This window comes from Centroberyx gerrardi, chromosome 13, assembly GCF_048128805.1.
Source record: "Centroberyx gerrardi isolate f3 chromosome 13, fCenGer3.hap1.cur.20231027, whole genome shotgun sequence".
In the NCBI taxonomy this organism is placed as follows: Eukaryota; Metazoa; Chordata; class Actinopteri; order Beryciformes; family Berycidae; genus Centroberyx; species Centroberyx gerrardi.
In genome coordinates, this window is record NC_136009.1 from 10,625,262 (window position 1) to 10,638,226 (window position 12,965).

The 12,965-nt window shown below is 41.5% G+C and overlaps 2 protein-coding genes across 2 annotated transcripts; both read left to right on the top strand.

The window, feature by feature from the left end:
• The first annotated feature begins 2,245 nt into the window (after positions 1-2,245).
• Positions 2,246-4,648, top strand: LOC139926084 (regulator of G-protein signaling 13-like). Its single transcript, XM_071917660.2, has 5 exons — positions 2,246-2,439; positions 2,560-2,619; positions 2,715-2,776; positions 2,895-3,061; positions 3,206-4,648. The coding sequence occupies exons 1-5, from the start codon at positions 2,357-2,359 to the stop codon at positions 3,389-3,391; spliced, it is 558 nt and encodes a 185-aa protein (XP_071773761.1). The 5' UTR covers positions 2,246-2,356; the 3' UTR covers positions 3,392-4,648.
• A 4,898-nt stretch (positions 4,649-9,546) lies between these two features.
• LOC139926083 (regulator of G-protein signaling 21-like) lies at positions 9,547-11,484 on the top strand. Its single transcript, XM_071917659.2, has 5 exons — positions 9,547-9,723; positions 9,843-9,908; positions 10,021-10,082; positions 10,185-10,351; positions 10,664-11,484. Exons 1-5 carry the CDS (start codon positions 9,671-9,673, stop codon positions 10,952-10,954), a joined length of 639 nt encoding a protein of 212 aa, XP_071773760.1. The 5' UTR covers positions 9,547-9,670; the 3' UTR covers positions 10,955-11,484.
• The last annotated feature ends 1,481 nt before the right edge of the window (positions 11,485-12,965 follow it).

Sequence of the window (12,965 nt, forward strand, 5' to 3'; positions counted from 1 at the left end):
AGAAGCGACTGACACTGAAAAAAAAAAAAAAAAGGCAACGGAGCTTCACTCCCCGCCACCTCTGAAGCAACTTCCTCTGGCTTTGTACGGTTTCACTCTGCAGTATCAAAACAGAAGTTGGGAGAAGTCGGGGGTGTTGTACGCCCAGCTCAATGTGAAGAGGAAATGTATGAATCAACCCTCCCTCAAATTAGACCTGCTTGAAATACCAGACACAGGGGAAGGGGTGGGCGCGCTTCTGGAGGCCTTTGGTTTCATGGTTTCATTCATCATAGAAAAGGATTCAGAACTAAATTTTGAATCTGGTCTAATGAAAATGTCTATATGTAAATATCCTTCCGAAAGTGTAGCTTGTAAAGTACAGTGTTTGTAGATGAACCTGGACAGTATTAGCCAATCAATTTTTACGTTATCACTTGTAGTTAGGACATGATGAGTGCCATTTCACATGCTTACGTAACCTACGTAAAACATACATGGCATGCAAATACAACCAAAAGAGAGCACCATAATAAGCTTACACAGATTCACAAGAGAGGGTAACTGTAGGGCAAGTTATTGTTGGGGGTGAGTGGGAACTTGCGTTAATAGAATATGAAGTAATACTTTTAATTTTTCATCGGTATCATACAATTTATGAATAATCATCTAAAAATACTCTGCATCCTGAAATGACATGGCTCTGAGCTGGAATTCCAAAATAGAGACATCCTGTTTTTTGAATGATGTTACGGCGTTCAGTATATGTATGATGCATATGCCTAGCAGCGATATTGTTTTTCCTTCGCACATATGGTGCTAATGTGTTGTCTGATGTCTAATTTGTTTTTCTGGTGTACGGAAAGTGGAAGTAGGAAGAGCTCGGTTTCTCACATGTGACCCTGCCGAGCGTTAGGTGAACATTTTGTTCTGTTTGTTTTGATGGCATTGAATGTACAGTGGATTTATTTTCAGATGTGCTGCACTAACGCTTGGCTGGCGCTGTTCTGTCTTCTGCAGACTTAACCACAACTTCCTCTGGTTTTGACAACTCCTCTGGTTACATTCACCTCTTTGTGGGTGGAGGGTAATGTTCGTTAGATAGTGTAAATGAAAAATCTTGTTTGACAACCCGCAAGTTTAATCTTATTCATACACAACTGGTTATGAGGTGTAGCGATGAGTCGCCGACTAAAACTGCACCATATGGCGCTCAGGGCGACAGCAGTTAATGGAGGAAACACACACACTGGTGTTGTGCCCGATAAAAAAACAGTCTGTCAGAGAGCGGTTTCTGTCACCACAATGTCAACAGCTGCACTCTGAGCGCCAAGACTAAACATTTCCAGTGAAGTAAACTGAGATGAACTTTAAGATATTGTGACAAATAACACCTGGTTCAGGTTTGAGAGTAACTAAGTATTTTCACTTGCTTTGCTCAATATTTCCAGTTTAGGAACGTTCACACCTTATACTTTTACTCATTTCTAACCCATTACACTGAAGAAACCTGCAGCTACTTCAACAAACAAGGTGTGGCACACTGAAGCTCTTTAGCTTTAACCAGTAAAGAGTATTGAGAAACGGTCCCTCACACTGCAATACAAGGGTATCTTACTCTCAACAATAAAACAGCAGCAGAAGAAAAATTAGACCCGGAAATAAACAGTGAAATCTTTGCTGATAAGTCAGGGAACTTCTCAGCTTCCTTTCTTTCATACTATTTTCATGATGCTACTTTTATCAGTTATCATGAGGATGATACTGCACTGAATGTTATGTACTGCAAAGAGGCAAATTTATGTGTCATTCACTTCCTTTCTGGGTTGTTTGGTCTGTGATAGTTACATCAAAAAGCCTGAGTAGATAAATTCACCTAGGTTTTATGACAGGATGTGCTGAAATTTCCCCACCTCTAAGAAATAACTTTCACTTTTAGTTAAGAAAATGTTTTCAAAAACTGAAACAATGGCACTGGTTCTTGAAGCCAAAACCGGAGCACAGAGCAAAACTGGGCATTTGCCTATCTGCTGCTGAATTTTCCACTGGCCGACATTTGCATCCCCAAGCTTTAAACCAAACAAGCGATGACCTGTGCAGGTTTCAGAACAATATAGACAGATAGGCAGACGCAGCAGCAGTCCGAGGCAGCTCGCGTCATCCTCAACTTCCTCTATTTCTGCGGTTAGTTCAGAATGATATTGTGACGCCACACACACACCTCACAGCAGCCTTCTCCTGCACTATATATGTCGACGCTGAGCCAGTTTGACGCACAGACGCGCAGTGGCAGCCGAAGGTCTCACAGCTCACTGAGAGAAAAGCCCAACGTACACGCAGAGACGTACACAGAAACCCATGCTTCTGCCTCTCCGTCATGCCGAGTCTGGTCACATCACCGCCGAGGGAGCTGCAGCACCTCAACATGGACGCTGAGGACAAGAAGAGGAGAAAGGCCAAGTAAGTACTTTATTTTAACTGACGGCACAGTGTTGATCAACCATCAAGTATGAGAAGAACATGTCAGAGGATTCTATCGGTTTGTGTCCATGTGATTCACCTACTCCCTCTGTGTTTCAGGGGAGGAAATCTAAAGTCTCGGCTGCAGTGCAAATTTTCTCAGGCCTCGAAGGCTGAAGGGTGAGTGAACAAAGTCACTTCAGTGTCTGAAATCTCTCCACGGAAACTCTAAACATCCAATTTCACACCTGAACCCGTGTGTTCCTCTTTTGCAGGCTTTCGTTTGAGGAGATGTCCCAGTGGTCGCACTCCCTGGAGAGACTCCTAGCGTCAAAATGTAAGATATCAATACACCGTCCCAGAAGTTCTTACGTAACTTTGCCCTTGGAGTTGATGAACACAGTCAGTATTCTTCTTCAACACTGACTAATTGTTGCTCATTTGTTCCTGTGTAGATGGCATTATGACATTCCAGGCCTTCTTGAAGTCAGAGTTCAGTGATGAAAACATTGAGTTTTGGCTGGTGTGTGAGGACTATAAGAAAATCAAGTCTTCCTTCAGGATGTCCTCCAGGGCCAAGAAGATCTTCAAACACTACATCCAAGCCGATGCTAAGAGAGAGGTATGTACGGCGTTTAATATTGCAGACAGATTTATACACACACACACACACACACACACACACACACACACACACACCACCACCACAACCACCACCGCTTCTTCAAGTATTCATAGCTCCTCATTACGTCTCCTCTGCCTCCAGATTAACATTGATCACAAGACCAGGGAGCTGATCAGGCGGAACGTGAAGGCTCACGCCACAGTGTGTTTCGACGAGGCCCAGAGGATCGTCTACGGCCTGATGGAGAGAGACTCTTACCCCCGTTTCCTCAGGTCTGACATCTATAGGACTTTACTGGACTCCACATCGGGACAAATGAAGGCGTGAGAGAAAACACCAGAGACGCTGTGTTTGTAGAGGCTGGACTGCGAGGCTGAGCCCAGCGCTGGACTGCTGTGCGGTGCGACCTGGGAGCAGCTGAGGGGAACGCGTCAGGGTGTTTGCTCATCCTGGGACTGCTGGTGGTGATTCTTCAAGATGTGACTCCAGCCATTTTCAACCTGGACCCTCTTTTCCATCATGCAATTCTGACCAAACTCTCATGAATTGCTACCGAGCTACTTACAGTCCCATAGGGATAATAGACACTTCAAAAATCAACCCCAAAAGCACCCAAAGTTTGTCTTTTTCAACACACGGATTGCCCATTTTGTAATGAGACAAGCCAGTAAAAAGATCTAAATGAAAATGACCTAAAGTCATGCTTTTCTCAAACAGTTTTGATGCTACCTTGGCCATTACTTTAGCTTACCTTGTTTACTCTTTGCTGACTGCCTGCGGCTGCCTGTTTGCATGCGCCGCTGTGTAAAGTAGCACAAAATTATCATAGACAAACTGAAAATGAAATATAGGCCTATGCATGTCTCATTACTGAGTGAGTGTCAATACATGCTTTGGGTGCTGTTGGGGTTGATTTATGGCCCTATAGGACTGTATTGGAGAGCAGAACAAGCAAGAGGTGAAGATAATGAAGCAACTGACGAGATTTTGGTCTGAATGGTATGATAGAAAATGATGGATAAATGGCCGGAGTTATGCTGCAATCAACATTCAGGGGCTGCTGTGATAGTAAATGCCTGTCTGGGTTTGTCTCTTAGGTTTCTCTCTTACCTGGTGAGAAAAAGAACATTCTGAATTTTGAGGGGGCAAAAGACTTAGCAGAGATGGAAAGATAATAATGTGTGATTGCTAGGGACTTTCTGTTTCAGAGTCACCAGGAAGTGTGTGTGGTGCAAACAACACCTTCCACACAGGGCGAGATGCAAGGGCGTGTGAGCAGGCATCTGCAGTTGCACATCTCGAGGTTATTGTTATCTCACTAAAGCAGTAGATAAGTAGTTACTAATCTAGCTGAGGATTTTTTATGTGCAAAGTAATGTGTTTAAAAAGCTTAGTTCAGATGGTTCATTGCTGTAACATTGAAATAACCATGATACATTATAGCATATCTGTTGTTAAGCTAAATGTTAAAGAGGAATTCCACAAAGTGTGTGAAAACCTTGTGAATGTGAATGTAAAAAGTATATAGATCTGTACATATTTAATAAAAAACATGAAAAAATAAATAAATAAATAAATAAGTGACATGTACAGCTAAAACTTGTCTCATTTTACTGAAGGAATGTACAATGAAATGAAAATCTGTTTGCATGAAACAGACAGACACACACACACACACACACACACACACACACACACACACACACACACACACACACACACATATACACAAGGTCAGATGCCCTGTGAATTTTTGTTTCATTTCAATTTTTGTTGTTATTGACAGTCTTATATTCTATTTATTACAATTCAATTTCCTAGGAGAATTCCCTCACAGAAGGCTACCACCTATCCAGCATCTCTCCTGGCCTTTGCTTCAAGCACATCTCACCTCTCTGTCAACCATTCAGCCTTTGTCTTACTACCCTGTCTTCCATTTATCAGTATGGCTTGCCTGTACCTGTAATGCTGCAACCACTGTTTCCCTCAGAAATTGTTCTAGATGGGGTGGAAAAGCCCCTGAATCTGCCTTTACATTACTGAAAAGGCCTCGAAAAGTAAGTGAGACAACAATTTCCCTGTGGGAAATCCATCAAGTTTCACACTGTTAAAGGTCACAAAAATCGAGGAAGCAGCGTTGAGACCCAATTGCTTCACCACATCCCCTTTTTTTATCTCACTCCCGCATCCTTGCACTCCCGCACACAGACAGACAGACACACACACACACACACACACACACACACACACAAACACACACACACAAGGAATAATGCTTCTGCAAACACATTTGGGCTTCCATTAAATAATAGCCAATATGCTGTAATAAAATCACTACAGTTATTTCATTTTTCTGCCAAAAGTGCTTTCAGCAAGGTGAGAAGGTCCTTTCTATTTTTCACAAAGCAGGTTGTTGGCTGTCGTTTCATGGAGATGCTACTGAGGTGTTAGACTGAGACAGTTGGACCACAGCCTGACTAGTCACCATTTCCTTGTTTGTATTAGTAACCAGATTCTCCTGAGATAAAATGGTCATATGACCGTGAAGCTGGCTGGTTGAGTCAAAAGAATCGAAACCTCATCAGAGAGACAGGATGTGCGAGTTTGTCCTGCAATGTGTGACATATATCTACAAGTCACTGATGTAAAATATGCATGCTAATGACATTGGTAATATCCGCTGTAATGCTTAATGTGCTTTCACACCAGAATAAGCACAAACATAAGAGTTTTATCAATCCATGCGCAGTACAGATACTATTTAATAACGCAGGCTAAAATGAATTTTGACGCTCATGAGTGTCGATGCCAAAGTGTGTCATGAGACATAAGTCATCCTCTTTGAACCGCATGGGCTATACAGTAGGTCAATGGATTACTGTTCGCTGCTGCTGCACCAGCTAAACAAAGGAAGCTTTGTTCTCGATGCCATTTCAGAGGCAGGTGAAAATGTCCCATAGCTGAACAATACGGTGTGGAAATTTCCCAGCAGATACAAATCTATTTCAGTAAAACATTAGGTTAAAACACTTTCCCCTGCGGCATGGACAATTAGATCACCATAAAATTAAACTACCATTTCTAGTCTTTGAGACCATCAGATTTATTTTTAAGGCCTGTATTTACATGTAAGAATTTGTATGAATTTTTCCAGATGGACTTACAAAAGAACAAAGATTACAATATGGTGGCTTCACAAATGAGAAATTGAATCAAACACACTGTTTAGCCCCATCAATGAACATAGTTGTTGTTTTTTCCCCCAAAACTTTAAAGATCTGCCATATCAAATGTAAATATAAAGGTATACCATAATTGAGTTGCTCTAAAGTAATGTGAATTTGTCATTCATTGTCTTTACCCGACTATTCCTATTCAGGGTCACAGGGGGCTGGCGCCTATCCCAGCATGCATTGGGTGGAAAGTAGGAGACACCCTGAACAGGTCGCCAGTCCATCACAGGGTTAACACAGACTCAGACAGTCACTCACTCACAGTCACTGATGTCTATGGGCAATTTAGAGTCTCCAGTCCACCTGACTTGCATGTCTCTGGACAGTAGAAAACCAGAGCAGCCGGAGGAAACCCACGCAAACACGGGGAGGACATGCAAACTCCATGCAGGAAGGGCTGGAAATCAAACCCAGGACCTCCCAGCTGTGAGGCGACGCTGCTAAACACTGAGCCGCCCTTCTGCCCTCATGTGAATTCACCACTTGCAAATGAAAAGTTGTAAACTTTTTCCACTTGGCCATCACCGCGGCCACCAAAGCAGTATTATGCAAAACTAACACATGATCAAACATGTGTCCCAATTAACGCAGTGTTTAAAGCATATCATGCAAATTCAGGCTCTGTCTGTGTCTATACAGGGGTTGTTTAGTTTCTTATTTTAGAACATACAGAGAGAACATGCTGCACTGTTTTATTTACCACATCATTGTATTGAAACCCTCATGGGAGTCACACAGCATACAACAGAGGCTTACTCTGATGGTTGGTGGCGATGATGCTGATGTTAAAGGGTGATGGTGACCCAGTCTAAAAGTTTCATTTTCTTAACACCAACAATAACAGGCTCATATCCTGTACCCAGTGCTCTAAATTTGAGCGGTGATACTGGTTTTATCCGGCTGATGATGTAAATCTCATCGGAAGGTGACTTGTGTTCTCCTGCACTGTTCTGTCTTGGTTTACGCTACTTCCTCAGCAATGTCCTAAATAATGAAGTGAGTAAACTAGGCCTACACAAAATGTTCATGTTAACAGGTGATATGGCCTCACACGCAGCTTTAAAGTCTTATTTCTCCATAAAAGTGGCTGAGATAAATCCAGTTGTTTCCAGTGCGAATTCACTTGTTTCAGGAATTGTCTAGAGCAGTGGTTCTCAACGTGGGGTCCGGGGACCACCAGGGGTCCTTGAGGGAGTTTCAGGGGGTCTCCAGCAAACTGATGAATTGTTAAACTTCAGCATTATTTAATTCACAAGAAGTTAACACTATAGAGAATGTAGAAGAATGACTGTTTTGGTCATAGTTTCTCTGTTATCTCTCTACCTACCATACAGATAGTCATGGAATTCTGGACAAAATCATATCTAACAATAAAGATATTCTCAGATTTGGGTTTGAGAGATGAAATCTCACCAAATGGGGGTCCGTGGGCCTAATGGGGACTAAATTAGGGTCCTTGATATGAAAAAGGTTGAGAATCACTGGTATCAAGAGAAATTATCTCACTGCATTTGGCACTTGTTTGGTGAAAGATAATATTTCAGATTGTTAAGATGGATGTTGTTTGCCATGTAAGAGCAATATCTGAAACATCGTAAAACAATTTGATCCATATCTTGCCTCATCCAAGTATCGTTAAAGTCTATCTTGCTCTCCAGGTTACAGGAAGCTCACAGTCTTACAGTACACCTGCTGAACTACCTCCTGTCATGCGTCTGACATCATTCGCCTGAATATGACACTTGCGACACTGAAGTTTGAACTCTATCTCGACTACCTATCTGCGTTCGGGTTATGTGAAGTGTGTCGGCGCTCCCGTCCGGGACGAGTTCCTGTTCAACACGTCACGTTCACATTCCACCACACTGAGGTTTATTATTTTTATCACTGTGACATTCTATTAAAAGAACAATCCTGAAGGGCGTACAGTAAAGCCTTCTTAAACATGTCTTATCAAAGACCGCTTTCTGGCAGCTTTTGAATGTTTTTGGAAAAGTGCCAGAAAAAATAAAGGAAGTAAATGTCGCCCTACAGCTTCATGCACAGAGTAGAGTGTCAAGTGTCATTGCCTAAAAGTTGAAATGAGGTGGCTCTATACCTTTAACATTGTATTTTGCAACTTTCCAATTTATTTTCTGATATTTTCTTTACCTATTGAACAGGTGAGCTTGTGGCCAGAACACGAGAGAAAATAAAACCTCATCTGTGTGTGAATTAAACTGTTGCCAAGGTATGCTGAGCATTTCTCTGCAATTTCCTCCTTTTAAACCGCTGGATTGTGAATAAAGACAATAGGAATTTCAACCACAGTTTCTTCATCTGATGCAAAATAAAACTCCCTGCCAGACAGCTATAATCAAGAAAACGCCTTTCACTATCACTCGGTTTGTGCGGTACCGCTGGCAAAGAGGGTTTGTGTCCTTTCCTGCTACCAGAATGAAGCTTTACCAGTTTGAAATACACATACATGCATGTGTTTGTTGTATTATGTCTTATGAGAATTTCAAAGATTATCAAGGAAAGCCTCTTTAAATTACAAATTATAATGTTTAAGAGGTGGTATGTGACTGTATGTGAAGTGGCAATACCTTCAGGGAGAGTTTAGAAAGTGGAGCTCATCATTTTTTACTTCATAAACATGTATTGACAATGTGACACTGATTTAAATGAACTTTTTAAATACGTTGTAGATCAATATTCTGTTGATTTCATGAAGCTGTGGTTCTTCTAAAAGCTGTGGTTCTTCTGGACCAGAAATTGAGAGAGAGACGATAAAATGCATAGAGACAGAATGAACCTATAAGGACAAGGTCATGACCAGTAGACCTGACACTTCCAGACTTAGGCGATTCATAATAGCACAAACGCAGATGGTTAAATCAGCCGGACCCAAATGACGTGCAAACCGACTGATTTTCACAACCCTATGTAATGCATTTAACTGTGGAGAATGTGATGGTGGGGTGGTGACACACAGTCATGTTTTGTTGCTATAATTAAACAATAAGCAAGGGCATAAGGTCTGACGCACTTAGCATTCATGTGGCTCCTTCTATTTATGTAACAAACAGGCTTGTAAACACAGGTTAAAGATAGAGAAGACACGAGTTAAGAAATGCGTGGAATTGTAGCTCAGGGTGAAGCTTGTCTCGTCATCACTGGTGGATGGCAGACTGCACCGGGGCTTTGACCCTGATCGGCAACAACAGCCAATCAGGATGTAGGCGGTGAGGCCATGTGGTTGGCCGGTTTTGCAGCTACCTTATCAGCAGGGAAGCAGTCTCCTGAAGCACAAGGAAACACAAGGAAACTTCCTCCAAGGACGCACCAGAGCAGCATCACGCATAAATAACACAGTGGCAGAAATCTAAGAATGAATATGTTCTGTAAAACAACTTCTCTGGACCTCCAGGAGACAAAGAGAATGTAAGTAGCTGTAATGTGATCAGGCTTATTTTGAAGGATGCATTTCTATTAGCAGTTTGCGTCATGTACCTGGGAGTGTTATCATTGCTTAATATTCTTGTTGTGATCCTCTCTTGTAGACATAATGCATGGAAATCTTTACATAACTTCATCCACAGTCCATCGCCACGGATGAAAGCCAAGAGGTATTAAGTGAATTTGATCATGTTTGTTTTGTCATGTCTTGTGTGATATATTATCTTTGAAACCTCCATAAATGATACAGCAAATAAAAGCTTCCTTCTCCTCCCTCTGCAGGCAGTCAACAACTGACACAAGCCTACAGGGAGAATCGCTGGAGACACTCCTTTCCCACAAAAGTAATTTCCATCTGCTTTCAAGCAATACAGGAATAATATCATGGCTGTTGACGGTATTTTTTGAAATGAAGTTATTCTTCTGTTATCTCTCCTCTGTACAAGGTGGACAAGCGGCGTTTCGGGACTTCCTGACGTCAGAGTTCTGTGAGGAGAACCTGGACTTCTGGCTCGAATGTGAAGAGTTCAAAACTCTGACCGATGCAGAGGAGCTAACCTGGAGAGCAACAAGTATTTATGAAGAGTTCGTCAGGCCTGAGTCCCCTAAAGAGGTAAAAACAAACTGTATGAGAGCATTTAATCAGCAGAGAATTTCAGTGTGACAAAACATATTTTAGTTTGCACACAGCAGAGTCGGAGTAAGTGTAATTGTCTGGAAAATTACTCACATGTGAAAATAAATCAACTGAACTACAGTAACAAGTTACTTTCTGGTAATTATGCAAGTTGTTGCACAGATGTACATTAGATAAACCATAATATCTAAATAGAAACATCTTAATTATGCATTTCTGAGTATGATTCTACTGACAATTTGACTGATTGTCGATAGCTTTTGATCCATCCTTTATGCATCTTTTCAGATAAACTTGGATTTCTACACAAGAGATACCATCGCCCAGAATCTCCATCAACCAAGTGCATCGTGTTTTGCTGCGGCACAGAAGAAGATCTACAGCCTAATGGAGAATGATTGCTTCCCACGCTTCATTCAGTCTGACCAGTACAAAGACTTGTTTGATGCTACTCCTAAGCCAAGGAGCCTTGGGAAGCACCGCAAAGCCTTTAAGATGAAGAGCGCTGTAGATCCAATACAGTACGATTCGAAACCGGTCGGCCTGCTGAACGGCTTGAATCCCAGACACAGGGACTGAAACCACAGGTGTTGTTGGAATAAGGCGTTGCACCGCCATGGGGTCAGAGACTATTGATAGACGCTGTGCAGACACTTCCCCCTGCCACAAACGCCTCTTCACAAAGCAGTGACTATAATGTGGTATCAGACTGAAAGGCGGTGCCCGTCTCTGCAGTGGATCAAACCTAGGCAGCTGGGGCACAATGAACACTAGGCATCGCCAAGACTAGAATGCATGTTCTTTAATTCTGTGGTACTACTGGCGGAGTGAGACGACGTCTGCGTCTAATCTTGAATGTGAATCTTGAATGTGAATATAAATGAACCACCACAAGAGTAAATGCACATGTTTGCAGCAGGACTGTAACCTCTTTTTCAAGTTTGTATGTGGACAATATGTTTGAATGTATTCAAAGTATGTATGTATTCATCATGGAGCATCGTAATATAATGGTTTTGAGGCAATTCTATACTAACTGTTGAATTGTTGCTAAAGATCAAGAGAAGCAATAACTGCCAAGTTGTAAAATAGACAAAGATTCAAGGCTATCTGTGTCTCTCGTGTGTCAAAAACACAGCTTGCATCCTTACACATGATGTGCTACTGCCACCTGATGGAGTGCGGGAAAACCTATAGAGAAAATTCAATCTTGAGCAAATAGTCTCATTCAAGTTTTGTTTTCATGTGATACTGACATGCTTCTTGGCCAGAGAGCAGCCTAAGAAACAGGTGAAACTGCAATGCTGACACTCACCAGACAAACAGCAATGAAATTTAACCACCAGTAGTGCTGAATGAATTGGAATCATTGTCAACATCTTCTATAATTCCTGGTCAAATGACCATAAAACAACTCATTGTTTTATGTTAAATGAGGATTCTTAGATTAGGCTCAAAGAACCATTTGACTCTGACATGAAAAAGGGTAGTAAATATCCTTCAACATCAAGAATGAGTAGGCTATAACAGTTAGTGAGTAGGATGGAAAATAATCTCTTTGAAGTAGAAATCACAGTATGGCTAAAATTAACTCCTATGAGTCAATTTTCTCCGGAAACTCAACCACAAACAAACAACTAACTAACTGCACTGTCAGTCCCAGTATCAGTCCGTTTTAGAGTGAAAAATGTCTTCAACTAAAATGAAATAAACAAGCAAAGCCAGCAGACAGGCAATTGCGGTGCAATTGCAATTTCAGGTTGGGCTTCTGAAGTCTACTGCTCCACTGCTGCATTTAATAGATTGAACAGCAATGTCCTCTGGTGGTGAGAGGAATAAGAAAAGCAGCTCTGGAGGCACTTGCATTATGCCCATTCAAACTGAGGGGGCATTTTAAATTAAATGAGTCCTTTAATTGTGTTACCAAAAAAAATATTATTCCTACAGTAATAGTGACATTGACTCTTTAACTTGACATCATAAAAAAGTCCAAAATTACAAAATAAGTAGATTTTGACATAAACAATTTCAGCTCAGGATCCAAATGATTAACGTAAGTCTTATCCATGGAGGCAGGCTCTTTAAAACCTATTACTGCACTTACCATGTGGATCCAAGCCCAAAGAAATATTAATTTACTGGATGGCTAGGCTAGTCCTCACTAACTGAGAAATTGCCTGGTGTCAAAAATGAAACAGTGAGCCTTCAAACTTTGTGGGCATTAGGGGAACTGAGTCAGCATACACTCTTTGTTCAATGTATTCATTTGTTTTTATGGTTTTATGTTTTTTTATGAATGAAGTTAACTGCTCAGTTCTTACTGTGCAACATATTTGGGTTATTCCTACTCTTCGGGGGGAGTTTCTGCTGCTCAGGCAGTCTGTTTTAAAGGCAAACTGTGTAGATTGTTTGGATCGGTACTTTACTACTCGATGACTTGATCCAAATGGATTTTCCCCCAATAATTTACACTGAGGCACTCCATTGTCATGGCCTGGGTGTAAAATATAAAGAAAAGGGACTTGGACTAGTATAGGATTCATACAGATCAGGAAAAGGACACAGTCTGGACACAATGAGAACAGGTACC